The sequence below is a fragment of the Branchiostoma lanceolatum genome, chromosome 6 (genome assembly GCF_035083965.1).
Source record: "Branchiostoma lanceolatum isolate klBraLanc5 chromosome 6, klBraLanc5.hap2, whole genome shotgun sequence".
NCBI classification, from domain to species: domain Eukaryota; kingdom Metazoa; phylum Chordata; class Leptocardii; order Amphioxiformes; family Branchiostomatidae; genus Branchiostoma; species Branchiostoma lanceolatum.
This window is the reverse complement of record NC_089727.1, coordinates 1,858,213-1,884,349: the sequence shown is the minus strand read 5'-3', so window position 1 is coordinate 1,884,349 and position 26,137 is coordinate 1,858,213. Positions and strand designations below refer to the sequence as shown.

The window sequence follows — 26,137 nt, the reverse complement described above, 5'->3', positions numbered from 1 at the left end:
CTGCGGCAGGTACGTCTTGTTCACGGAGACTAATTCTACCACTCTTAACATTTAAGAAAAGAGTCTTAAAGAGTCTAAGGATCAGTTATCGCCAGGTGCCAGTCTGCGCCAGGTACGAGACTAAAGCCCGACTTACACATGCGTTTTTGAGTCGACTTGGAGTCAGGACTGTGCATGTAGGACCCTAGGCCACTCAAGTAGCGTTTTCTAGTAGAAAAACTCCACCTGAGCAGCCCAAAGCTCCTCACACACAGCCCAAGTCGACTCCGAAAACTTATAACAATAATAATATTTTTTTATGTCTCATGAAAAGAGGGAAAATGTGGCAGGGTCCTGAATTGATCTGTCGCTTTGCATGTACTGAGTGATTTCTAATTGTCCGTCAATCGACACATCAAAGATTTACATTAAAACTATAAGACCACATACTGTTACTTACGTCGTAAATTGTTCGATTAAAACGGTTTCTTTCATTAATTCTTGAATTAAAAGGTTGGCCCTTTTGATACTGCCTTGTGTGTAAAGCCATTTTCTACCACTCTAAACATTTAACTCAAGAAAAGAGTCTTAAAAGTCTAAGGATCAGGTATGAGAGACGCGATGTCGATGAGTCAGCTGACCGACCCATCTTCCCACGATGGGAAACCTTTGTTTGGATAGAATGTAGATAATCGCGAGCCTGCCTCTCAGCCCACCACTTATATCGGTATGTCACCGTCCCGCCATTTATGAATCATTATTAGAGGCCTTTAAGTGGCGGCGAGGCCGAGTGGTTAAGCTACCTGACTCGAGATCGTGAGGTCACGGACTCGATTGCCGGGCGATCCTGAATAGACGTTGTGTCCTTGAGAAAGACACTTTACACGGATTTCTTCACTCCACCACCCAGGTGTAAAGTGGGTACCTGACTTCGGTTGGGGAGGTAAAAGGCGGTGGAAGGAGAGGGATGGGCTTCGCCTTCCAATACCGTGCCCTAGACACAGAGGTTTAACAATCCACTTGCTCTATGGCATCAAAAATACTATGAGACTTCCTTTTTTAATGCCTCTTTTCCAGTGCACTAGATGGAGAGCAATTTGTATGACTCTGACTTCATAATTGGAATAGGATCCATGGTGTGACAATGCTATTTTCAAGATAGCAAAACGCACAAAACTTTATACAAAATACACTTGTTTATGAAAGGAATTCGTTTGAACTACTGATGACACTTATTGTCGTCCAACAGTCGCCGCCTCAGTGGAAATGGGGTATTACATCGGTATGCAAATGTCCCGTCATAAATGTGTCATTACAAACGGTGTGATTATACTCATCATCAGTCGACTCATCGTGCGCTAAAAACGGACAAGCGGCAGCATCGCGCCCAGATTAGAGAAACGCGCCCCTTTAATTACTCAGTACTCATATCTGGAGTTGTAATTAGATACTCACGCCCGGAGGCGTTTAGTTTGAGCACGGGGTATTGGGGAGTTGTCGGCGCTTGTGTTCTATACTTTTAATGAAGATGACAGCTAAAAGATAGACTAAATGAAGCCATTAAAATTCTTAGGATAGGATAGGTGCGGCCTGACGCGTCTGATACATAGCTTGGGATGTATTTGTCTGAGTCAATGACATTGGTGAGAGGCGGGTAAGCGAGCTCGCTACGTTAGGCTACTCTCCAAGCAGAGGAGTGGGTCCGGCTGGTTTTTGATGTGTTTTAGGCGTTTTTGTCAGACTTTCTACTTTGTCATGTCACACAAAAAAACTTGACAAAGTAGAAAGCTCGACCAAAACGCCTAAGAATACGTCAAAAACCAGCCGGACCCACTCCTCTGCTTGGAGAGTAACATTAGGCTGGCTTGGGGTGGGAAGGTTTAAGGAGCTCACTAGCGCCATCTAGCATTCTATCTCTGAACAACAGCTTTAAAGCAAATGTTGACGTCAAGTACTTTAATGGTCTTTAATGTTTCAATACCATATCATATCATAGCTATCATTAATATCTGCATTAGTGTATCGTCATGATTAATCTTGTAGCAGCCTTCATCGCTTCTCGTTACCATACTTCCACATTTTTATCGACGAAATGCAATACTAATGGGCCCAGCCCGACTTGCAATTCATTTCAATACAACCAACTAGCGTTTAAAACGCCGTCATAAAACTAAAGACTAACGTCAAATAAACAGCACTAGATGTTAACTCTACTGGGAAACCATGAAGGGGTAGCAGCAAAGTAGCAGCATCTAGCGGCAACAGAAGATTTTTCGAATACTGAACCCTTGGCACAGTCTTTGAGAACACCTAGCCTACTTCTGTTGTTCCCGGTCCCGAAGTGGAGGCATAGCTAGCCTAGATGCTAGGTGTTACTCGATCCGCGTTGATTGGAATTATCAGAAATTTCCGTGCCCAACGAAACGCTGCAGCATCAGTTCGTTTTCGTGGTCTTCGGTCTCTGCAGTTGCACCGCCTGTCGCGAGGTGACGCTGCTGACCGCGCGGTACAGCGCGTCCCGTTTGAAGTCCTCCCATTGGTGCTCCTTCCACAGGCTCTCCAGCACGTCCTCTTGGGAAGGGTACGGCGTGTACTGAAAGGTAATCAATAAACCAATCAATCAATCAATCAATCAATCAATCAATCAATCAATCAACTAACCAACTAACCAACTAACCAACTAACCAACTAACCAACTAACCAACCAATTAATCGATCGATTAACCAATCCAGCCAGCCAGCCAGCCAACCATCCAGCCATCCATCAATCGATCGATCGATCGATCAACCAATCGATTGATCAACCAATCGGTTGATTACTCAATAGATACCAAGGTGTCGGAGACAGTGGCGATGAAGTCTCACCTTCATTTTGAGGAGACTTAGGATGGTCTCATCCGCGTACCTCAAGAAGAACTTCTTCTTAATCTGGATCACTTCAGCGGAGTTACTGACCTGGAAATACCAGGTGTATCATCAGTGCATCTCATGGAAAGAGCAGCTAATTGCACCTTTCGCGTCCAACACTCCTATGGTAGCCTCCTTAGCAGACTCTACGATTTGGGCTTTTTTTCTGGTGGCACATTGGTTTTGCTGCACTCGGTTCGTTTTTCGTACAGGCTGGCAACAAAGAACCGAGTACAATATGCAATCAACAAAAAAATAATCCTCCCAAAAAACAGACTCGTAGAGCCTGCACAGGAGGCCTCTATTTTACGATACTTTCGGGTGTCGGGCAAACTGCACGTGCGATGACGATAGCGGTTACTAGTACTACCCTCAAAGAAATGAACTGCCCGAAATCATATGAACAATGTAACGACCCTGCTAAATAGATAAACCTGAAGAACAGTTGCAGTATGATCTTCCTCTGTAAAGACGATGAAAGGAAATACTTACCAAACTCACGCTCGGGCCTCTTTCCGACGAGGAGAGAACGGACCGGAAACCCTGGAGCGGTAGAACAGTAGAGGTGCATTACATCTTTATAATGACCTACACTTCTTTTATGAATGCTAGGTCTACCTTTTGACAGGCGGCACATGAAACAAAGTTATCTACAATGAAGTATCAGTCAGGCCAGGTATGGGGGAGCAGAAATTCAGTGGAATCTATTTCTCCCTTTGTGTGTCTCTCTCTCTCTCTCTCTCTCTCTCTCTCTCTCTCTCTCTCTCTCTCTCTCTCTCTCTCTCTCTCTCTCTCTCTCTCTCTCTCTCTCTCTCTCTCTCTCTCCCCCCTCTCTCTCTCTCTCTCTCTCTCTCTCTCTCTCTCTCTCTCCCCCCCTCTCTCTCTCTCTCTCTCTCTCTTTCTCGCTTGACTTTTCTGATTTATGAGGGTTCTACACGTTGACTACGGTGACTATGTATAAAGTAACGGATACTTGAGACGTTACGACGACTACGTGTGTCGTAAACATAAAGCCTGGGATACGTACGAAGGCTTGTCCGGGTCCCAGCACGTCCAGCACCACGAAGACCGGTTTGGACGGGTCCGGGTCGAAAATCCTCGAGCCGAGCTGCATGCGGGACGGGCCCTGGGGACATGGATGTAGACACTTTAGTTAGCCTCTGTTGTTTGCTGTGTACGGTACTGTTTCAGTTTAACACAGATATCATCAAAGTTGACGTTCGTTGTTTCCTTTGCACGGGAAAACGATTGTGTTCGGTGTGTATATATTTTCTTAGCGGCATTGAGCACTTGGGAAACCGCTACCGTTACTTTTATGCAAAGTTAATTTATAGCGGCATTGTACGTCTTCTTCACATTCTACCGTACTCTTGATGTATCTTTAAAAAACCGTTTCGAATAGTTTGGAGGTTTGTTTTAGATTATTTAGTGCCTATTCGGCTACACATTACCCGCTTGTATATCATGTAAGAGATTCAATGGCTTTCATTTTGGCCTATAGTTTAATGTATTATATAGATAAAAACAAAGGCACCTTCTCCCTGTTGTCGTGTCTGCTGTCCAGCCGGGCGGTGTGGATCCCTGAGATCGGCGTTCTCGGCGTGGAGACGTTCCGCCACAGGACGCTGATCAACGCGCGGTTGTCTGTAGAAAAGTCCATGGCCAATAAGCAAAAAAAGAATGAGCAAACACTTTGTATCTATACAGCAGCTGTAATAGAACTAGGAAAAGGTAGTCTGGGCTTAAACATACTTGGAAGAACCCTAACGTACATCGTAACAGAACCCTACGTACATCGTTCTTTAGGACGAATGATTGCATTGTTACGGAAACGTGACCTGATGGGCACGTGACCTCAGCAAACGGCTCCACGCAAACCTTTCTCACGGTCGCCCTGTTCTCCTCCCACTGGTCACGAACGAACGAACGAACGAACGAACGAACAAACGAACAACAAAAATGAACCGACCCTTCTCCCGGTCCCCCTGAGCCGTGATGAGCTCCTTCCTCTCCCGGTGCGCCCTCCACATCTCGCGGCTGTGCAGCAGCCTGTTCTCCTCCCGCTGGTCTCAAAATAAATAAATAAACAAACAAACAAACAAACAAACAAGTAAACAAACCCTTCTCCCGGTCCCCCTGAGCCGTGATGAGCTCCTTCCTCTCCCGGTGCGCCCTCCCCATCTCCCGGCCGTGCAGCAGCCTGTTCTCCTCCCGCTGGTCCACAACAAACAAACAAGCAAACAAACAAGTAAACAAACCTTTCTCCCGGTCTCCCTGAGCCGTGATGAGCTCCTTCCTCTCCCGGTGCGCCCTCCCCATCTCCCGGCTGTGCAGCAGCCTGTTCTCCTCCCGCTGGTCCACAACAAACAAACAAGCAAACAAACAAGTAAACAAACCTTTCTCCCGGTCCCCCTGAGCCGTGATGAGCTCCTTCCTCTCCCGGTGCGCCCTCCCCATCTCGCGGCTGTGCAGCAGCCTGTTCTCCTCCCGCGGGTCCACAACAAACAAACAAGCAAACAAACAAGTAAACAAACCTTTCTCCCGGTCCCCCTGAGCCGTGATGAGCTCCTTCCTCTCCCGGTGCGCCCTCCCCATCTCGCGGCTGTGCAGCAGTCTGTTCTCCTCCCGCGGGTCCACAACAAACAAACAAGCAAACAAACAAGTAAACAAACCTTTCTCCCGGTCCCCCTGAGCCGTGATGAGCTCCTTCCTCTCCCGGTGCGCCCTCCCCATCTCCCGGCTGTGCAGCAGCCTGTTCTCCTCCCGCTGGTCCACAACAAACAAACAAGCAAACAAACAAGTAAACAAACCTTTCTCCCGGTCCCCCTGAGCCGTGATGAGCTCCTTCCTCTCCCGGTGCGCCCTCCCCATCTCGCGGCTGTGCAGCAGCCTGTTCTCCTCCCGCGGGTCCACAACAAACAAACAAGCAAACAAACAAGTAAACAAACCTTTCTCCCGGTCCCCCTGAGCCGTGATGAGCTCCTTCCTCTCCCGGTGCGCCCTCCCCATCTCGCGGCTGTGCAGCAGTCTGTTCTCCTCCCGCGGGTCCACCGTCCAGCCCTCGTTAGGCGTCAGTCTCTTCAGCACCTTACACTGGCCCTGGGGAGGGGGGGGGGGGTGTTTATTACTTTCTACCAGACTTAGCTCTCGTGGACTAACTCTCCTGGCCAATTATTGAACTTTTTGGCCGAATTCTACGATCCCTACCCCCTGGTGGAAGCTATGTGTTTGACAACGTTTCACCGTCGTCTCTCTCTCTCTCCGTCTCTCTCTCTCTCTCTGTCTGTCTCTCTCTGTATCTCTCTCTGTCTCTCTCTCACTCTCTCTGTCTGTCTCTCTCTCTCCCCCTCTCTCAATGAATAAAATCTTTATATAAATCACCAGCACGTACCGTCTTGACTACGTAGATCCAGTCGCACCTTCTACTGTCCGGCACGATGACGAAACCCGGTCTGCAAGAAAAGGACATTCGTTATTGAAAATAATAAATTTCTCTATAACAGACAGGTTTGACAACGTTGTACATACAATTGTAACAGTGTGGTTCAAGCGCCACTTACTGACCAGTCTAACTGGTCCGCACCTTTTAGCCTAGTGGTATGTGCGTTGGGTTTGTGCGCTGTCGGGCCACGGGTTCGATTCTCGGGAGCCAGGAGATTGTACTACTCGCCCCGTGCGTTTCACCATCCACATTTCGTAAAGCGGCGGGGAAAGATTTCTCTACTTACTGATAGTTCTGCATCGTCCAGGCGTCAGGATGCTCCAGTAACTTGTCGATCGGCCAGAGTTTGAAGATTGAAAGATGCCTGTAGAGATATATGTGACATATTTAAGATGACGCTGAAGAAGAGTTATGGATGGGAACATTGTAAACATTGTTTGTCTGGATGTCTAACCTTCATCAGCATAGTGTTCATGTATGTTGACAAGTTTGCAGTGCAAGGCCACATGGACCACTTCTAGGTAATGAACTAATGCCAATTGAAGCAGCATCTCTTAGTCAGAAACATCAAGCTCGTTAAAGGTTGCGTATGATTGTCATCACGTACCTGCAGACGTTTAAGTTGGCGGTGTCCATGTCGTCTTGTAGGTTGAATATTCTAACATAATCCTGTAATGAAAATGTAAAACAATATTTTATAATGTCGCAAACGTCTTTGTGACACTTTTTTTTTATATTCCTTACACTAGATGGCATACAACCTAACAATTCACCAACAATACTCTACAAACAAAGTTTAATCGTTTATGTAGTACAAAATCTTCTCATCGAGGCGTGAAACTAGTATGCTCTGTACTGATAATGGGGTGGAAACAAGCGCCATTTCTAACAGCCAGACAATCATAAAGTATCATCCTATATGGGTGCTGAGTGTCAGAGTTGTCACGCCACAATGCGTACCTGCACATGCACGCAGAACAGCTCGGTTCGCTCCTGGGTCAGGACTGTAGACTTCCGTTTGGTTCTCGTCAGCAGCTCTCGTTCCTAGGGCGATACACAAGCCAACGGTTAATATGACTACAACATTGCCTCCCTGTCTCTATTTTATAGATACTTCCACGGCCAGTGTTCTGATGAACTTTCACTACTTGTCCCACCACAGAGATTTTTCATCGTGCTACCAGGTTCTCTTCTGATTCACACCACTATACTGTACAACTACCAGCCTCTAAGTCATTCTACAGTAACAGCTTTTTTCCACGAGCTGCAAAACTCTGGAATTCCCTCCCAGCCCACTGCTTTCCCCCCGAATACAACCTACAAACCTTCAAAACAAACACACACCACTGTCTCTCACCTATGCCACATTAGTTCAATTAGTTCAATGCCGAGAAGTGGCCTCTTACGGCCTTGCATTGAGCGAGATCGTTAAAAAAAACTCCTTCCCATGATGGAGACGACTACTTTGTATTGGTACTTTATATCAGAAACGTTACTTTTCAAATCTTTGATCAAAGTTCCGCAAGAATTCCGTGTCCTTACCCCGAACTTCATGCCGTGTCGCAGAACCGTGTTAGCCTCGTCCTCTGCAGCGTAGCTCTCCACGACTGAGAAAAAATAAAGAAACATTTGTTTAAGAACTATTAAAGAACAATAAGGCTCCGCTCTGAGACGTCGCCAAACGTTAAAGCAAAATCAGAGCAGACTAAGATAGTTTATCTTCATTACATTACACCCTAGATGATATAAGTGCTAAAGCTTAAAGGTCCCACGTGGTCGTGGATTTCCTTCCATCAACATCTTTGGTTTTTGATCTCCAAGTGTTTTACGATTCTAAGACGTGCATACATACATACAATCACACATAATTTTTACTCTCGCAAGTTAGAAACACTTTAAATGCAAAAATATTCGCGGTGGTTTTATGTTCGCGGTTTTTCGCGGTAAGCTGTTCGCCGCGAACTTAAAACTACTGCGAATATCCCGCCTCCTGCCCCTTGTCTACTATTGTCTCAAACGCGAACTTAAAACCACCGCAAACACTCCACTATCTCCCTACCGCGAAATAAAAACCACGCGAACTTAAATACATTTACAGCATACAAAGTTCAGCTTCCAGTATTCTCTATCGCACATCATTTCCGTGCATAGACGTGCATAACACAAGCTTCTCCGTTACTTACGTCTTCCCGACAAGACAAAGTAGAAGCCGTCTGCCGCGTGACCCTCCCGGATTATCACACGGCCCGTCCCGAAACTGGGGACGAGAGGCAGGAGTGTTACATACAAGCAGGCGTGTCAACAAGAACAAGGCAACTAAATATGGCAGACATCACCCCCTTAACGTATTTCAGAAAAGCACACAGACAGACACACACACAGATAGATACACAGACAGAAATGCGACTTCAGACAGGCAGACACAAACGCACACAACCTACCTGCAGACGCACACAGACACCCCTTCTCTCTCTCTCTCTCTCTCTCTCTCTCTCTCTTTCTCTCTCTCTCTCTCTCACACACACACAGAGACAGACACACACACGTACATACAAGCATACACACAGACACACATACACACGTAAAAGCATACACACACACTCCCTTGGAGACAACGTAGCAAAAACAACAGTGGAAGTATCGCTTTCTAACATGTGATGGGCTGTTTCTTTTGATAGTACCAAACAACCAGAAACTGCTTCGCACATAACGGTGGGCCACGCACCTGTCGTACCAGGCTACCTGGCACAGCTGTTTCTGGATCTCGAACGGGAACAGCGCGAAGTCGGGCATCTTCTGCATCGTGCGGACGATCTGGGAAAAAGATGAGGCGGAATCAGTATGACGATCATCCTAGAATATCTAATGATGCTCACATATAATGGACAATATCCAGTAAACATCTTATCTCCAATTCCCTACTTGGTCGGACTGCTTAATGGTGACTCGTAAAATGGGACTCGATTAGTATAAGCGAGGTGCTACTTGGTTGTTCAGACACACATTTACCTATGCGTTGTCCATGTAAATTTGAGATTTTTCTAGTACTTATGTAAGATAGAGTTTATTTTATGAGTATGTATATGATGATGTGTAAGGACGGTACCTAAGATTCTGAAATTTTAATGTGTATGTATATAGTATGTATTTCGCTGATGTTGTTGATAATGGACAGTGCTTATGTTTTATAACCAATTTTATGTAATGAAATACGCAATTTAGTCCTATGGACTACTATGTATTTTATTTGAATAAACTTTCAAACTTTCAAACTTATCATAGACTTTCACTCCCAGTTAGATGGTTTGGTTGGTTTCTGAATGATGAGTTTGACACTTACGCTAATGACTGCATGTATTTTGATAACAGCGAATAAGGGAAGGTCCAAGGAATGAGGAAGGGCCCTAGAAAACCCAGTAGAATTCTGGTGCTCCCGGCGTGTTTCTTAATTCTAGTATGTATCTATATCACACACAAGGTTTCTATTCAACTCTACTACATTCACACAAATGCTATGAACGAAAGCATACACTCGTGACACTTTACTGAACAACCTGCAGGGACAAAATTATTAGTCGTAAAATCACTGACAATGATTTTCCAAAACTGCGCTTTCACATCTGGTATTTACTGACCGTGTCTGCTTCCTCCTCTGTCCGGTCTTTTGACGATTTCTTCAGCAACTCCTTCACTCTGAAGGGGACAATGTCCTGGCAGGGAGAAACACACATTAGGAGAAAACTTTTTTTTTTCCTTTCAACTTAGTTCTTCTTTTAAAACAAAGACCATTTCTGGAACGACATCTTCAACGTTGCTCCTTGTAAGGCATTGAGTAGCCAGGTAACGCGTGGAACACTCATGAGAACAAAACAAAATTCTATCCTCCCACCCTTGATTGAAATGTATTTCCCTTCCAGTAAGCCTTATACCTTCATCTTGCTGGATCGCCTTCCCTTCCCTTCCCTTCCCTTCCCTTCCCTTCCCTTCCCTTCCCTTCCCTTCCCTTCCCTTCCCTTCCCTTCCCTTCCCTTCCCTTCCCTTCCCTTCCCTTCCCTTCCCTTCCCTTCCCTTCCCTTCCCTCCCCTCCCCTCCCCTCCCCTCCCCTCCCCTCCTCTCCCCTCACACTCCCCTACCCCTACCCTCATCACTCCCCCTCCCCCTCTCCCTCCCCCTCTCCCCTCCCCTCCCCTCCATGTACCTCGTTCTTGCCGGATCGCCTGAACTTGTGCGGGTCAAAGGAGAGCTGCCCGGAGCCCTTGCTCTGGCTCTCCGCCTTCTTGGCGCTCTCCTCCGCCTCCTGCAGGATGGACTCCACCATGGCCAGCCAGCTGCCCTCGATTATCGTCTGAGACAGGATCCTGGGGGAGGAGAAACCAGGCGATCAGAGACGGCAGACTTCACAACATTACCCGTAATGCTTTGTTAACCCTCCAGTCCCACAGACAAAATAGCAGCACAGAGAATGTATGGCGATGCTGTATTGTATACATTTGAAATCGAAGAAATACACACGGACAGACAAATAGGCAGACAGACAGACACATACACACGCGCACACACACTAACACTCGCACTCTCCTTCTCTAACTCTCTCACTCACTCACTCACTCACTCACTCACTCACTCACTCACTCACTCACTCACACACACACTAACACTCACTCACTCACTCACTCACTAACACTCTAACACTCTAACACTCTAACACTCACTCACTCACTCACCCACTCACTCACCCACCCACCCACTCACTCACTCACTCACTCACTCACTCACTCACTCACTCACTCACTCACTCACTCACTCACTCACACACACACACACACAAATACGATCACAAATTATACGTATACGTTGCCAGACGTATATATTACATATTTCAAATCCTTCTAACGAGTGCTTGTAATGCTTACTTCCTGCAGACGATGCAGACCATACACAGCAGCCGCACCACCCCCGCAGCCTTCCGGAACCGCACGATGCCCTGCAGGGGTCGATAAAGGAGAGAAATAAGTACTAGTTATTCTTAAGGCTTCTGATGTACATTCTGGACCTTTCCACGAATGTGCTCCCGACCACTCCTGCCTTAGCCTGGGTACCATCATATTACTACCAGGGTTCCTACAATCGCTACCCTGGAATTTTTAAAGAATTGAAAAAAAAAATTGAATTCTAAAAAAAATCACAAAATGTTAATTTTTTTTACAATTTCTAAAATTTTTCTTAACATTTAAAAATATATTTTGACATTTTTAAAGATTCTTTTAATTTTTTTTCATGACTTAACAACTTTTTTACATTTTCAAATTTCCCTGGTAGTAATAGGATGGCACCCAGGCTATCCTGCCCCAGGGGCGGTGCTGGGTTGGGAGTGGCCCGGCATCCACCCTAGGCCTATTCTAGCCCCGGTTCACTCCTCTGATCGCGTCTAAGAAGAACATGAGTTTGATTTGTCAAAACGCATAGTCGGCTGACACAGACGACATTTTGATATTAGTAGGTAAACCCACCGGCCAACTCCCAACCACAAATGACCTAGCTCTCGACTAGCTCCCAGCCATGGTCTGTAACGTTAGAAGGTCGGGATGCCATGGTCGGCTATGTGTGACAGTGGCTTAACTCCTAACCATGGTACGGAGAAGGTCGGCATGCCAAGGTGTGATAGGAGCTTAATTCCGTGAGAAAATTTAACGTCATTGCAGCCTTAATGCTTACTGAGCTGCATTGTGAGTAACATATATACAAGGTACACACACTCAGTTTCCAGTTCAAACACTCAACATCGCGTTGTGCTATGGTAAATTACCTCTGATATCATTCTAATCGAGTGAAACATCATCGCTACATCATTATATAACGATATGTCATTAAGAGAACAAAAACAACTTCCTGTGTTCCTAGAGTCAGGTGTGTCACCGCTACCTGTAGCACACACCTGGCTATTGTCCCAAGGCCATTGTCTAACCCTTACCGACGCTATTTTAAGCATGGCACGACGGAAAACCTGCTTAGAAAGGCGACACGGCGGTGAAAGGTGGTGTTTTATAAACGTTAAGTTGAGCGTGACTTCAGAGATTACGTTTCTCTCAGGATGGGGATAATTTACACGGGTAGTGTTCGGATTAGAAAGGTTTATCATTAATTACCTCAGCCGAGGAGGGTATACTCAAGTGGTCGTTAGTTTGGTTGTCGCCAGGACGAAATTACAATGTACATTTTAATGTTGCTTGGTTTTTCGTTGGTATTAGATCATTCGTCGATTAAATAGATTTTCCAACACTTTCCAATATTGTGTAGTTTGGTATGTATTCGTATCACTTTAAATTGGTCTTTCAATTCTGCCTGATGTTCTTCTAGAAATGTAAAGTTTAGATATACAAGGGACTCAGTACATTATACTGGCGGGCGTTGGTTAGAGATCTGTTTGGACGTATCTTTTCAGGGTGGCGGAATTATGTACCCTGGTGGAATTATGTTAGTAGATGTTACCATTCTTAAAAATCATGAATAGGATCAGAAATAAGATATAAAATCTTGAAGAAAAAGACTCACTGGTATTTTTGGTTCTTCTGGTTCGACATCAAGCTTGGGTAGAAACATGCTACTAGAAATACTCTGACTTATCAATAAACAAACTAAAAATACTTTGAATAAGTTTAGATAGATAAGATATACTCTTGCACTAAAACGTTGATGAATAAGTTACCACGAAATACCCCTACTTTTACACATATACGGATGAACAAAAAGCTACCTTTATCTTGAAATCACAGAACCCACAAATACTAGAAAAAGTGGGACTTTTCGTCTTCCACTGCTTCCAAAAAAGAAGTCAAACCCAGCTAGTTTAGATATAGCCAACAATTGTGTTTAGTACCAGTAGCCTATTGTTACAACAAAGTCAGATACAGTTTACTGACGCATGTATGTTTTTTCCTTATGTTTATACCATGTATTTGCAATTAGCCCGTGGGCATGAACTTGCAATGAACTTCTCACTATAAAACTGGCTCACCGGTATTTTGGGTTCCTCTGGTTCGGCGTCCAGCTTGGGCAGGAACATGCTCCTGAAGGCGGCCGTGCCCCGCCGCGAAGCCAGCAGACTCCCGCCCAGGGACGTCTTGAAGGCCTGTACGTATGGATGTTGATAATAGTTTACTGACTGGTTGACAACCTTTGTAATCGTTAAAACATGCCGAATTACATACTTGGTAAACTTTGAACATAACAAATAAAATTGATACAACAAAGTTAGAACAATCACACTTGGTAAACTTTGAACATAACAAATGAAATTAACACAATAAAGATAGAAAAATTACATTTTATGCTCTACAAAGAAAGTAATAAAAGAAAGGATATTAAATAAGAGACAAATATTGTCCGTTCATATTCAAAATAATACATTAAGATACGTTGCTATCAATGAATCGACAGTGATTAAGATGCCTTAGCGATTGTGATGGGAGGTCTGTATATCAGTACTCGGTACCGGTATAATACCGTAGTGTGAAGAGGCCGGAACAGCAAACTACCAGTACTATACCTGGATAGACATACACCCAATAGTATGATTATCTGACTTATTATTGTTTTTACAGTCAAACCTGCCCAAGGCGACCACCCGGCGGACCGAGCAAAATCGGTCGCGATGGACAGGTGGTCGCCATGAAGAGGATTCCACTCACATGTTTCCAGGGCGAGGTTTTCAAATACAGTACGTAAATGGATGGAAAATAATGTGAATTTAGACAGCATGACCCCCACCAGGTTCAATTCTCATTGACAGAAAGATCCTACAAAAATTACATTTTCCGTTATCGTTGTAATAATTGTATACCGCTACATCGTGTACAAATTTTCGTCATAATTTTGCGTACAAAACAATGGTTGCCACGATGATCTCGCAGCGCCTTCCCGCATTCACACGTTACATTAATAGTACACACGCACATCATCGAAGTTTTAAGGCCTAAGACAAATCCCTAGAAAACACCTGCTGGTCCCAGCCTTTTTTGGGGCGCCGACCGCTGGATAAAAGGGTCAAAAAGTTTTCGATCTGACAACGAAAGATGAAAGGGAACGGTGTGATTTCGTCGCGCCGCGCCGCCAAGCTCTGTGCGACCGCATCGAAAGGTAAGACAGTGCAGTAGAACGCACAGCGTCCAATAAAGGTTTGTGAGATTCATGGAAATAAAAAGAAAATAAGAATATTAATTTTCATCAATAACTAGAGTATTCGTAAACGTTCATCACAAAAGCATCGTGTTTTAGGAAGGTCAGCGGTACGCCAAATCCGGGCCGCACCATATCCAAGATGGCGTCGGGACCAAGGAACAACATTTCTCGCCCGATGTTTTGCCCGCCGCGAAGTCATTTTTCGGCGGAATTTAGTAAGACACAGACACAGTTTTGTTGAAAATACAAGAAATAGATCGTAATTTCTGTGAAATCTGACTTTTTGACGCCATGCACTACGTATTCGTTTTTAAAATTGAGTTCAAACCGAACTGAGTTTGCGGTAAACTATCAGATTACGATAGGCACAACAACATCACAAACATTTGTCTTTACAATGTTTATAAGGGGAACGTTTTATTAAAACACTTCATGGAGGAATCGATGCTATAACATTGCTATTCCATATATTTTTGTCCTTATTTTTGTCCTTCAAAGCCTTGAAAACATTTCCTTGAAATCCGACAGCAAAATGATCCGATGTCACCACAAGCTTGAAAATTAGGCGGCCGCCATGGGCAGGGACTGTGCTCTGTGCGGTCCCAATTCGTGGCGGTCGCGGTCGCGTTGGACAGGTGGTCGCCTTGGGCAGGCAGCTTAATGCTTGTGCCTATGGGGAAAATTTTCGGGACCGAGAAAAAGCGGTCGCCATGGCCAGGTGGTCGCGTTGAAAAGGTGGTCGCCTAGGCAGGTTTGACTGTACTAAAAACGTGTTATCTTCCATAAAGATGAAAATCTAAGACTGGGAAAAAGATGAAAACATTGGAATCAGCACCGTTGTTGATTTGAGCTCTTCTCGTAAGCATGGAGTCTATGCATAAAATACTAGTACTTGCATGAAGTCTAAATAAGCATTCTGTTAACTGTTCATTCGTGTTTCTGTACTGAATCATTGAAGACCACACGTTCCTTTGCCCAATAGTTCAGATAAAGGTGCAGATCTTTACCTAAACCTCTGTAACTGTACCTGAAGTTACGTTGAGATACTGCAGTTCATTGGAGTACAACTCTATCCTTTAGCTGTCCACCTAATAGTCTAAGTGACTCTTCCATGAGAGAAAACAACGAATACATTAATAACATATACAGCTAACAATATGCAGCTAACACACAGCTAACATACCTGTACGGGTTTCCTGGGCTGGTTCCCGAGGTCCATCACGGCGACGCTCCGCCGCCGGGTCGTCCTGTCCTGCGGGCGGCCCGCACGCCGGTGCCCCACCGTGGAGGAGGTGTCAGACTTCACGGAGTCCCTCCGGTCAGCGTCGTGCACCGACGTGTCGGACTTGCTCCGCGTGGACAGCGGGATCCGTCCCGCGATGACCTCCGCCGCCATCTTGGTTCTATTCCGCGACCTTGAACGTCCACGTAAACAGCTGACTGTTTATTCTAAACCATCGAACTCACAACACCGTAGCCTCCACCAGGCCTTCCTACGGGGGTACGAATCGTAGAATTTGGCAAAAAGGGCAACAGTTGGCCAGGAGAATCAGTCCGCGAAAAGTCACGTTTCCCCCTCCTAAATGCGTCTGGCCAATGAAACCCTATGGTGACCGAACTCCCCTGGTAATAATTCTCCCCATAGCCGGCGTACGAAGTCTGATAGAGACTTACAACACTGTTCGTATACTCGGCGTCCTGAGCCTGGTCGAGTCTGGTAGTGCAACACGTACTCACGACGAAAAGAAATGTCTCCGCAATCTTAAGATTCCACAATGTCTTCGCCGACGTTTTGTTGACGACGCAACACTGAGTAGGATCCCAAGACTCAGTTTACCAGTGACAAGTTCAACGCCCGGACTCACCTATACAGCTCCATTCACCTGTGGTGACTCCAGGTGTATCAGGTCTAGATCACCTGAATTACAGACGGCGTAAACGCTCCCCAGTTACCAGTAGACAGTAAAAGCACTGCTTATATACTCCCTCCCATGGCCACCTGTTCAGAACTGTCCCAGAACTGGAGACGTACAACATAAGAACAAGCTAGCTACACCGCGAGCGAGGACACGTGAGAAAAGAATCCCTCCGCATATGTTGACTTAATCTCACTCTATTTACGCCTTTCAGCACGACAACAGCCGCCGTAGCTAAGACAAGAGGACCCCGGCACGCCTTTCTAAGTTTGCATTCTCGCCATGTTAACAGCGGGTGTTGCGTTGCACCAAGTTGGCTAGAGTTCCCGACCAGTACGGAGCGGCCTTTGTATTCGGGCGTCACTAGATCTCTCCTAATATGCCAGTAATTTATAGCTTCTTTCCACGGAAAAGTGGAGAATAATAGTATGATACACGGCTGATAGCAGACCGTTTTGGCACACAAAGAAATATTTGCCGGAACAGTGTCACTTCGTTTGTTAAACTAAACTTGTTATGAAGCGATGTGCTCTTCGCTGTGCCGTATACAGGAGTACAACAGTGGTGTTGTCAAGCAAAGCACTTGTTGGGGTGTGGTTACTTGTTCCCATTCAAGAGTTTATGTACGTACAACATTTCGCTAAGACCACGGGCCGCCTTTGGTGATGTTAGCCTTAAACTGTCCCACTTCGAACATTGATTATCATCAGAATATTACATTCTTCGTTTTATTGACGTGGAACATTACCATGGCAACCGAGACACTTCTTGGCAACACTATCGTCTGCCTGTCGGAGGGTCAGCAAACAAGTTGCTGAAGTTAGGGGAGATATCATTACCCTGTTTTAGTTTACAAACAAGTTTTCTCTCACTAGTTCTTGCAACTAGCTCTTAAAAAGTACCCACTGAGAAGGTGTTCCATTCTATCCCTGTGTTAGGGAAGAAACTAGATTTATAAATGTCGGAGAATGTGACATACCGGCAGGGACAGCATCTTCTGCAGACTCAAAATCTTATAATGCGAGAGCGCGAAAAAAAGATGTGTAAATCCTCAGAATAGAAACCATGTAAACGTTGTATATGTCAAAGAATGTAAGCGACAAAACATGGTATCACAGCCAACGAGTCTTTTATTCCGATCCTGTATTCAAAAACCGGTGCAATGGCCTAATTGGTAGATTGCTCGTCTTGCATACGGTAGGTCGTGAGTTCGACCCCCCCCCCCGGGTCATACCAAAGACTCTAAAAATGGTACATACTTCTTTCTCTGCTTAGCACTCAGCATTTGGGAAATAGTATGGAAGTTAAACACACATCACTACCAGTGGACCAGCCCCCTGCTGTAGTGACTTGCACTTGTGTGGCCCAAGGGCTACGAAAGGGAGATGGGCGCCCCCCTTCGCATCTTCGATGCATGGGACCGCTTTAACTTTAACTGTATTCATGAAGTGTACATAGTAACACTAGTGTGATAGCCTGGTATCACTTACAAAGGTGGCAACTATATGTACTCTCGTTTAGCCCTATCAGGGCTGTATCAGGCATGTAGATACAGTAGTAGTAAAGAAAAAAGGACAGGACTTATAATATAAATCTGACACATAGATTCTACAGCTACTCTAGCTAATACATAGGTTCAGCTTCTTCCCGTCTCTTTGTGATGTTAAAAAATGTAGATATAAATTGCGTTGTTTAACATAATAAGATATAGTCAAAATATAAAATGCAGAAGAAAAATTAATTATGAGTACTAGTCTAGTAAAACATTTCTATCATTACTATGTGAAGTACAATCTACAACAAAACAATACCCCCATTTTCCATGGAGGTAATAAAGTGGGCTTCATCTAGCCTGTTCTTGGGCAACGCACCCCTGTCATATCTGAGAAAGGATCTCTACTTTACTTTATGACGATAAGTCAACTGTCTACAACTTTCTCGGAGAAGAAGGAACTCCTATCCTCATTAAACAAAACTGTAAGGAAGCAATAGCAGGATACAACGAGTTCTTCCCATATATGGCTCTATACATGTCCAGTGCCTTTCCGTAGAAGCGTGCGGCTTGCCTGCTGTCATTCAGCTCCTCCCAACACGTGCCAAGTCTGGCTAGTGTCGTAGCGATCTGGGCGTGTGGTCTGCCCCCATGGACACTAGTCCAGCTTTCCAAAGCATTCTCAAGAGTTTTCACTGCCTTTGAATACTCTCCGCGTTTCAGCCAAATCATTGCTATCTTGTCTTGACAGGTAGCTACTGGCGGAGTTGCCTGATCACCAGACAACCTTAGGTTCGTCTTCAGCGATTGTTCTAGATACTGAATGGTCTTCTCGTAGTCACCTAGCTTGTTCCAAGTGGCGGCTAAGTTGCCCAGTATGTTTACAACCATGGGATGCTCTTTGCCAGGCCCGAACACCGTTTCGCACATTTCCAAAGCCTTCTCGTTTTGCTTGATTGCCTTTTGTGGTTCTCCCAATTTCTCCCATTCGGCCGCGATATTTGTCAGCGTCTTTATGATAAACGGACTGTCCGATCCGTATGTGGTTCTCCATATGTCCAATCCCCGTTCATTGTATGCAATCGCCGTCTTGTATTCGCCAAGTTCATTGTGTGCTACTGCCAGGTTGCAATACGTTATGGCGATTCTACGATTTTGAACTGCGTGTCCAAACACGGATTCCTTGATTTTCAACGACTGTTTGTAATACATTATTGACTTCCGATTGTTTCCCAAGAATCGCCACACTATACCCAAATTGTTCAGCGTCATGGCGATGTCTGGATTGTTTGTGTTGTCTCCAAATACGGTTTTAAAGACGACAAGTGCTCTTTCAAAGCTTTCTTTGGCCCTTCCATAGCTCTTAAGTTCGCAAAGAGCCTCTCCGATATTATTCAGGTAAAGGGCAAGTTGGGGGTGATTTGAGTTTTCCCCATGGACACTCTTAAAGATAGTTAAAGCTTCCTCGTAACATTTCAACGCCTCTCTGTGCTTACCCTCGTTGGTAAGTGTCCGTCCGATGTTGCTCACTGATCTCCCAATGTCGAAATGTATCGAGTCCGCACCAAATATGGATCTTCTCATTTCTAAGGCTTGCTGGTGATAACAGCGCGAAACTGTGAAGTCGCCCGTACTTTCCCATGCCACACCCAAGGCCGAAAGGGCATCGGCGATATTAGCATGATTTGTCTGCTGACCAAGGATGATTTTCCATGTCTTCAGAGCCTGTTCAAAATAGTATATCCCTTCCCTGTAATCCCCCAAATTCATCAAGGTCCCTCCCACTTGTTTAAAGGCCAATGCAATATATGGGTGTGCAGTATTGTAGCCATATATGGCCGCCATCATTTTTAACGCTTCTTTGCTATACTTGCTCGCTTTACGGAAATTACCAAGATCCGAATAGCATGCTCCCATCTCAATCATGCAAACCGCAACATCTACGTGCAGTGGCTCATCCTTATGTAAAACCTTCGCCATACGGAACACTTGCTCACAGAGATCCGCTGCTTTTCGAAAGTCTCCCATTTCTTTCCAAGCTCCCATGAGGGACCTGACAGAGGAAGCGATTTCAGGATGAACAGCATCGCGTCCATAAATGTCCGTTCTCATCTTGTGGGCCATCTCAAAGCATTCAATGGCATCTCTAGTTTCACTCAGTTGGAGCCACGCGAGACCCAATTTTGTAAGTGAATCAGCAATTTTGGGATGGGCACTGTCTCGTCCATATTGTGCTTTCGTAATCCTCAGCGCTTGTTCAAAACATGCAAAGGATTTCTGTCTGTCACCAAGCTTCTCCCATGCCGTGCCTATCTTGTCAAGCAAGCCGGCTAACTTTCCGTCTGAGATGCTTTTTACGTCCAAATAATCTAAAACGTCTGCCTCCTTGACAGACTCGGCAGAGTTAAGTAAAGATGTTACGGCGCCTTCGAGATGGCCAATCTCTTCTCTGATTTTCAATAAACGGTTGCAGATATGCGCTTTGACTTCAGAACTATCGTCAAAGAGGGTCTTTGATTGCAGTAATGTCTGTGGCTCAGATATTTGTTCCGCTGAAACACTTGACAGCAACTTCGCCAGTGGAATCGCTCTGTAATGATATCTGAACAGCATATCATCGTCATGTAGGTAGAACATTGACTTGACCGCTGTATCATGGTCAGCTGTCTGTCCATCCGTTGCTATTGGAGGCAGAGCGGACATGGTTTCCCATTGTTTCCCATTGGCCAGATACGTTCTCAGCCGGAGTTCTGCCGATATGCTGACTAACACTTTCAGATGATCGGCGTTTTCTCTGGTCAGTACGTTTGACTCTTCCATGTCTGATATGACTTTCCAAACGCTTCCCGGTTTTAGCCCACAGAGAATGCACAGACTGTCCATGGAGATCGTAGGGAACCTGTAGATGTCCTTCTTGACATCGAGAAGCTTTGCCGTCAGTCCTTGCTTGCCGTAGCGCTCAATGTCTTTAGCCAGCGTCTCTCCAGCATGGAGAACACCAACGCTACCTTCACGCCTTCTAGTGTTTGCCAATGTTTCATTCACAATCTTCATGTACTCTTCTACAAGACCATCATCGCCTGTTAGGCAGCACACGTTCCGTAGTATGTCCGACATGTGGTACCCCTCGGACACGGCGATGTTCTCCTGCTGCAGTTCGGCCATGCTACTCGGGCTGCGAATCAGCTCGAGTGCTGGCTTCGCCTTGGTCTTGTCTCTGCCTAGTGGGGTTTTACTGGCCCACGGCATGGAGCCGTCAAAGGCAAACCCGCGAGGAGTCGCCGAGTCATAGAACCAGTTGTCCGCAGGATTGTCCGACTCGAAATCATTGAGGGATTTGATGGCCATCGCCGGGATGATGGTTTCTCCGAGGTTGATGACTTTGAGATGTACGTAGTGGGTGAGGTGGCGGAAGTACTGCTTGTTATCATTGGTATCGCAACCTTCGTCCAACAAGATGGCGAATTCCAGGTCAGAGTACGGAGTGACGGTTTCTGTTGCCTGTGAACCCAAACCTATGAATGCGTACTTACAGGGAGCAGGGCCCAACACTTCCATACATTCGTCAACAAGGACAGCTACAAACTCTTTTCTACTCTGAGCTATTTCTACAAACAAGTCTTTGATGGCGTCTGCTCTGTGAGCTTCTACGGTCATCATTGCACGATGATCTTCCCGATGTGCCTGGAGGTTAAACTGTTGGTCAATCGACTCCAGTCTTTGTTTAACATTTTCCCGCGTGTTCTGTATCACTTCCTTATGCCCCCTGTCGACATCACTTAGACTGGGTCTATTGTCGGTGTGCACTACATGCTGGAGGGATGATGCTTCCGTGTCTTTCAGTTTCCCACTTAATTCACGTTTGACCGTCGCATCGTCTGTCCTGACCAGTGCGCCGTTGTACAGAGCCGCAGCTTGGGTGAAGCATTTTCCCTCTCCTGTGTTCTTACCCTTCGCTACGTAGACATCACCCAACCTGCACAGGCATGAAGCCTCCTTTTTCAATGCCCCCTCATTGCCTGAAAACATTCCCAAAGGGGGAGTTACTTTCTAATGTCTCATTCTGGTGGACAGCTAATTGTTGTCTGCTGTCATGTTGTTGACTATCAGTAATATTTTTTTTCTATTTTTTAAAAATTGCATTTCACAAAATGAACAACACATAATTCAAAACAAGAGAAAAACAAAGTACAGGAAAATAACTATAAACCACGGGTCCAAAACAATAAGCAAAGGTGGAAACAGAAATGAGCTACTGTGTAGATATATGTAATATTACTATCAGTAATATCATAGGAAATTGATTCATAATATGATAATGTGGTTATCAATGGTGGGCATTTGTGTCATATAATATCCCTCTCACCGTCTGTGAATGTCCTTACCGTGAACAGTTCTGAGTGCTGAGGTGAAGTTCCGTTCTGCGGAGTCCAGAGACCCGCTCCTCAGGGCACCGACTCCGGCTTCATACTGGTCTTCGTAGGAGCTGAAACATTTTACAAAGATCTTGTAAGAATGTAGTTCTTGATTGGTACTGAGGAGCTTATAGTGTTTCAAATGGACAAACTAGAATGCCATTGAAAATTACCGTGATACATTTTCCTCTCTCGTTTCGGACAAATGGATATTCACGTCTTGGGTGGAATAAAATCTGAATCAAGTAAGGATTCAAATTTCTGTTCTTTTAAGAATTAAACATGGACATGGATAGTCATCTACCTTTCGGGGCGATCATTCGGATCACTTTGGACCAACTCTTCTTCGTCGCTGTTGCTGTTGTCGCTTGCGTGTTTGAACTGGACTTTTGTTGCTTGGTTTCTGCACTTTGCGTATTTTCCCTGGATCAATTAGAACGGGTTAGTTATTCTTATTGGCTCGGTATGCAAACAGTGCCACCGAATGTTCATTATAGATACACTGCGCCAACACAAGTTGTTTGTTGGTAACGCACCCTATTATTTCACTGTGCGCCACCACCATCGTCAACGTCAGCATTAACCATTTATCTGGCTACGACGCCAGCGTGGGAATTTGTCCATCATTGAGTCATCGTGACTTGCGTTAACGTCACGAGCATACAGAGTTGAGTGACGTGTTTGCCCAGTGCCCAATAAGCAATATGAGTAAAGAGATAAGCAATATAGATTTATATAACCTGGCCGGCGAGATAAGAGTCGGGCACAGGGCGTGATAGAACTTATAAGTGACGCATTGTATACAGAGTACAGTTCAGTGGTTTATTGATAGGGCTTTCTTACTGATTTATCGATCTAATTGTGTCCACAAAATGAGTACAAAGGAAGGGATCTCGTACCTTACCCAGTGGTTAATGGATTATATCGAGCAGTACACACTTGTCATATATTTAAAGTTTCAAGAACTCTGTACAGGAGTGTGCCAATGCGCTGTTCTGTCTAGATAGCCACCGCATTGTCTTCCTCTTCTTCTTCGTCTTCTTCCGGTTACGTGCTCAACTTCAATAAGTCCTTCCAAAATGTCCAGATAGATGATGGCTTACCTTAATTTCCTCCTTCCTGAGTCTTGCCGTATACCTGACCCGGTGTCGGAGAGCGTCCCTGTTGTCTGGGTCCTGATACCGCGCGAGGCCGGCGGAGTACAGGGCAGACGCCCGGGTGAAATCCGCCATGTCCCTGCTCACAAGGCCCCGTCTCAGGCACGCGTCACCCAGGCCCTTCAGCGCCTCCACTTCCGCTAACACGTCCGACGCCACAACGCTTTCCACCAACAAGTTCACATAGCCGGCTGGTAACGATTCTTCTGTGAGGCCTGCTAGTCTTTTTTGAACTGTCTCGGCAATCTTTAAGCGATCCGAAGTCAACACTTTTAGATCTGAACTTTGTTCCTGAGTCACATCCCCATTCGGCTCACGCCTACCGTTATCTTCGTTCGGGGGTGATTTCTTGTCGATGAATGATCTTGCGTACTTAACGCGATGTAGTAGGGTCTGCACTTCCCCGATGTGAGTACACCTGGCCAGTGCGACGCTGTACAAGGAGTGGGCCTTGCCAAACTCCGCCAAGACGCCGCCGATTCTTCCCTTTTCTAAGAACACGTCACCGAGACTCTTAAGGGCTTCAACCTCGATCAAGAGGTCCGCTTCCGCCATAGCTCTGTGTAGTTCTCGGGCGTAATCTGTCTGCACAGAGGCAAGGTCTTCGAGACCGGACCCCTCCAGCCTCGCGTCTATGTGAAGAAGCCTCCCTGCAGCCCGTGCGATGTCAAAACTGGACATTTTCGCCACTACGTCCCCGTTGTATATGCAAATTGGATACTGTCGCCAGCAAACGTTGAGGTAGCAGCACACAGTATTTCACCGAGTCTGTGACGTAGCGGTAAAAAAGTAGTGCGCCCTAACTCTTGAACCGTATGTAAAAACGTTGACGTGAATGCCTGCGAGGCACGAACTTTACTGTATGGTAGTATAATAAGTGGGCTTTTAGATCGTACGAATGGGACTGTGAAGTTCTCCCATTCGGCGTATGAATGCGCGTGACCTTTACATGTACAGCTGCCTGTCGGGGTGAGTCGGCTGCAGTTCCGTATGACCCCGCATGACCCCATATCAAAGTGGCCGTCGAATTGTTAAAAAACATCATTTTTGTTGTTTTCAGTTATTTTGTAGATTGTACCCTCGACTTCAACATATTCGTTTGTCGGGTAGGTGATTTTGTAGGGTACCCTACTATTATTTTATCCACGTCGATGTGGGTCACTTTGTGGTCCTTAACTGTAGAAACCCCCATAGGCCGGAAACTGTAGTCTGCTACCATGACTACAAGCTCAGTGTGATGACCTCGGTGCGGTGGAAACCGGAAGTACGTACAATGCACCTTTGACCTTTCGCTGTACATGTTTCCGTGACGTGAGCGAGCATGTCAAAGGTTCTAGCCAATATCGTAGTTCAAGAGGTTCGAAGATCGCATTCTAGACGTATCAGTGTACAGATATCTACCAATATCGGATGATATTTGATGGTACAAAATCCACTATATATCTTTTTCGTAATCGTAGGTTTCCTGGATCCTGTGAATATGCACCATCATACGCAGCTATGCTTTATAATAGGCATACTAAATTAACTTGTGGACTTCGGTGATTATGCAAAAGTCAATTTTGTGAGTGGAAGTGTTTTTGGACTAATGTACTTTACATGGGTAGGGCACTGGAAAAGTCCATTTTGCACAGGGGGGGGGCAATATAAAAAAAAATACAGTTTTGAACTGGGTTGATCATGCAAAAGTCCATTACTTGAGGGGAAGTGTTTTAGAACTTATCCATTTAACATGAGGGCGTCACTGGAAGAGTCCACTCTCGCACAGGGGATGAATCTTTAGCATTCAATTTTGGACTGGGGCGATTATGCAAAATTTCATTTTTTGAGTGGAGGTGTTTTTGAACTGGTCCATTTTAAGTGAGGATTCAGTCGGAAGAGTTTATTCTCCCACAGGGCAGGGGGTGACTTTTCAGTTTTGGAACAGTCCATTTTTGCGTGAGCAGGGAGATGGAGTGAGATACTGTGCCATTCTAGTTGCACTTTTGAGACACCTGATAGTGAATGATAACACGACTAAGGCAAACACAAACACCTCTCGGCAATACCACACGTCATCTATCGATACCCTGATCAGCAAACGGGGGGGGGGGGGGGGGGGTATGGTTGTGTCTTTACCAAGTTTTAGCTACAAACGGCTCTTCAGTCGGATATTCTCGAAAGAAGAACGGGAGATATTGTGTAAAGTAACGCACTATATGTCCGCTTGATGTCGGGGAAAGCCCGCCCACTACCTTCATTGTGCGTCCAGTACCGTGCGGTAGTACTCATGCCCCATTTCCACTACTGGCTACGATCGCCGGGCCACCAGAGATTTGACAAGTAGTTCAACGAATTCATAGATAAAGTACTTTTAAAATGTTTTGTGTGTTTTGTTGTATTTTGAATTATACTTTTACCTCGTGCATCATATGCTTATTATAAAACCAAGGCTCTCACAAATCCAACTTAGGTCGCTCAACGGTCGCTCGGGGATCGCTGTCAGTGTAAGGGGTCAGTGACCCTGAGTTGGATCTAGAGTTGGGAACTTTTGTTCTGTTTTGACTGCGACGTAAACCAGTCTGCATAACTTCCTAATGCTCTAATAGTAAAAGGGGCGGAAGGACCTTAGTCTTATTACTGTAAATGCATTTAAGTTCGCGTGTTTTTTT

At 45.4% G+C, this 26,137-nt stretch overlaps 2 protein-coding genes across 2 annotated transcripts; both read right to left on the bottom strand.

Annotated features, from left to right (window-relative positions):
* Positions 1 to 1,920: 1,920 nt before the first annotated feature.
* Positions 1,921 to 16,606, bottom strand: LOC136436127 (uncharacterized). Its single transcript, XM_066429878.1, has 18 exons — positions 15,690 to 16,606; positions 13,344 to 13,457; positions 11,242 to 11,312; positions 10,527 to 10,686; positions 9,964 to 10,038; positions 9,054 to 9,142; positions 8,512 to 8,585; positions 7,871 to 7,935; positions 7,289 to 7,372; positions 6,936 to 6,997; positions 6,615 to 6,692; positions 6,278 to 6,338; positions 5,283 to 5,985; positions 4,421 to 4,530; positions 3,914 to 4,012; positions 3,379 to 3,429; positions 2,845 to 2,934; positions 1,921 to 2,572 (listed from the first exon to the last, which is right to left on the bottom strand). The coding sequence occupies exons 1-18, from the start codon at positions 15,900 to 15,902 to the stop codon at positions 2,414 to 2,416; spliced, it is 2,358 nt and encodes a 785-aa protein (XP_066285975.1). The 5' UTR covers positions 15,903 to 16,606; the 3' UTR covers positions 1,921 to 2,413.
* Positions 16,607 to 17,547: 941 nt separating this feature from the next.
* On the bottom strand, positions 17,548 to 24,806 carry LOC136437158 (uncharacterized). Its single transcript, XM_066431640.1, has 4 exons — positions 23,433 to 24,806; positions 22,634 to 22,752; positions 22,300 to 22,400; positions 17,548 to 21,933 (listed from the first exon to the last, which is right to left on the bottom strand). The coding sequence occupies exons 1-4, from the start codon at positions 24,165 to 24,167 to the stop codon at positions 18,350 to 18,352; spliced, it is 4,539 nt and encodes a 1,512-aa protein (XP_066287737.1). The 5' UTR covers positions 24,168 to 24,806; the 3' UTR covers positions 17,548 to 18,349.
* Between the last annotated feature and the right edge of the window lie 1,331 nt (positions 24,807 to 26,137).

Bases quoted from the DNA above. Each gene is read 5' to 3' on its own strand.
- LOC136436127 (XM_066429878.1), bottom strand. From the start codon at position 15,902: ATGGCGGCGGAGGTCATCGCGGGACGGATCCCGCTGTCCACGCGGAGC. The intron at 10,039-10,526 runs GTACATGGAGGG...TCTCCCTGCCAG, and splicing joins GGCGATCCGGCAAGAACGAG to GACATTGTCCCCTTCAGAGT. The intron at 4,013-4,420 runs GTGCCTTTGTTT...CCATGTCCCCAG, and splicing joins GACACGACAACAGGGAGAAG to GGCCCGTCCCGCATGCAGCT.
- LOC136437158 (XM_066431640.1), bottom strand. From the start codon at position 24,167: ATGTCCAGTTTTGACATCGCACGGGCTGCAGGGAGGCTTCTTCACATA. The intron at 22,753-23,432 runs GTAAGCCATCAT...TAATTGATCCAG, and splicing joins TCAGGAAGGAGGAAATTAAG to GGAAAATACGCAAAGTGCAG. The intron at 21,934-22,299 runs GTAAGGACATTC...GAATGTTTTCAG, and splicing joins AGCACTCAGAACTGTTCACG to GCAATGAGGGGGCATTGAAA.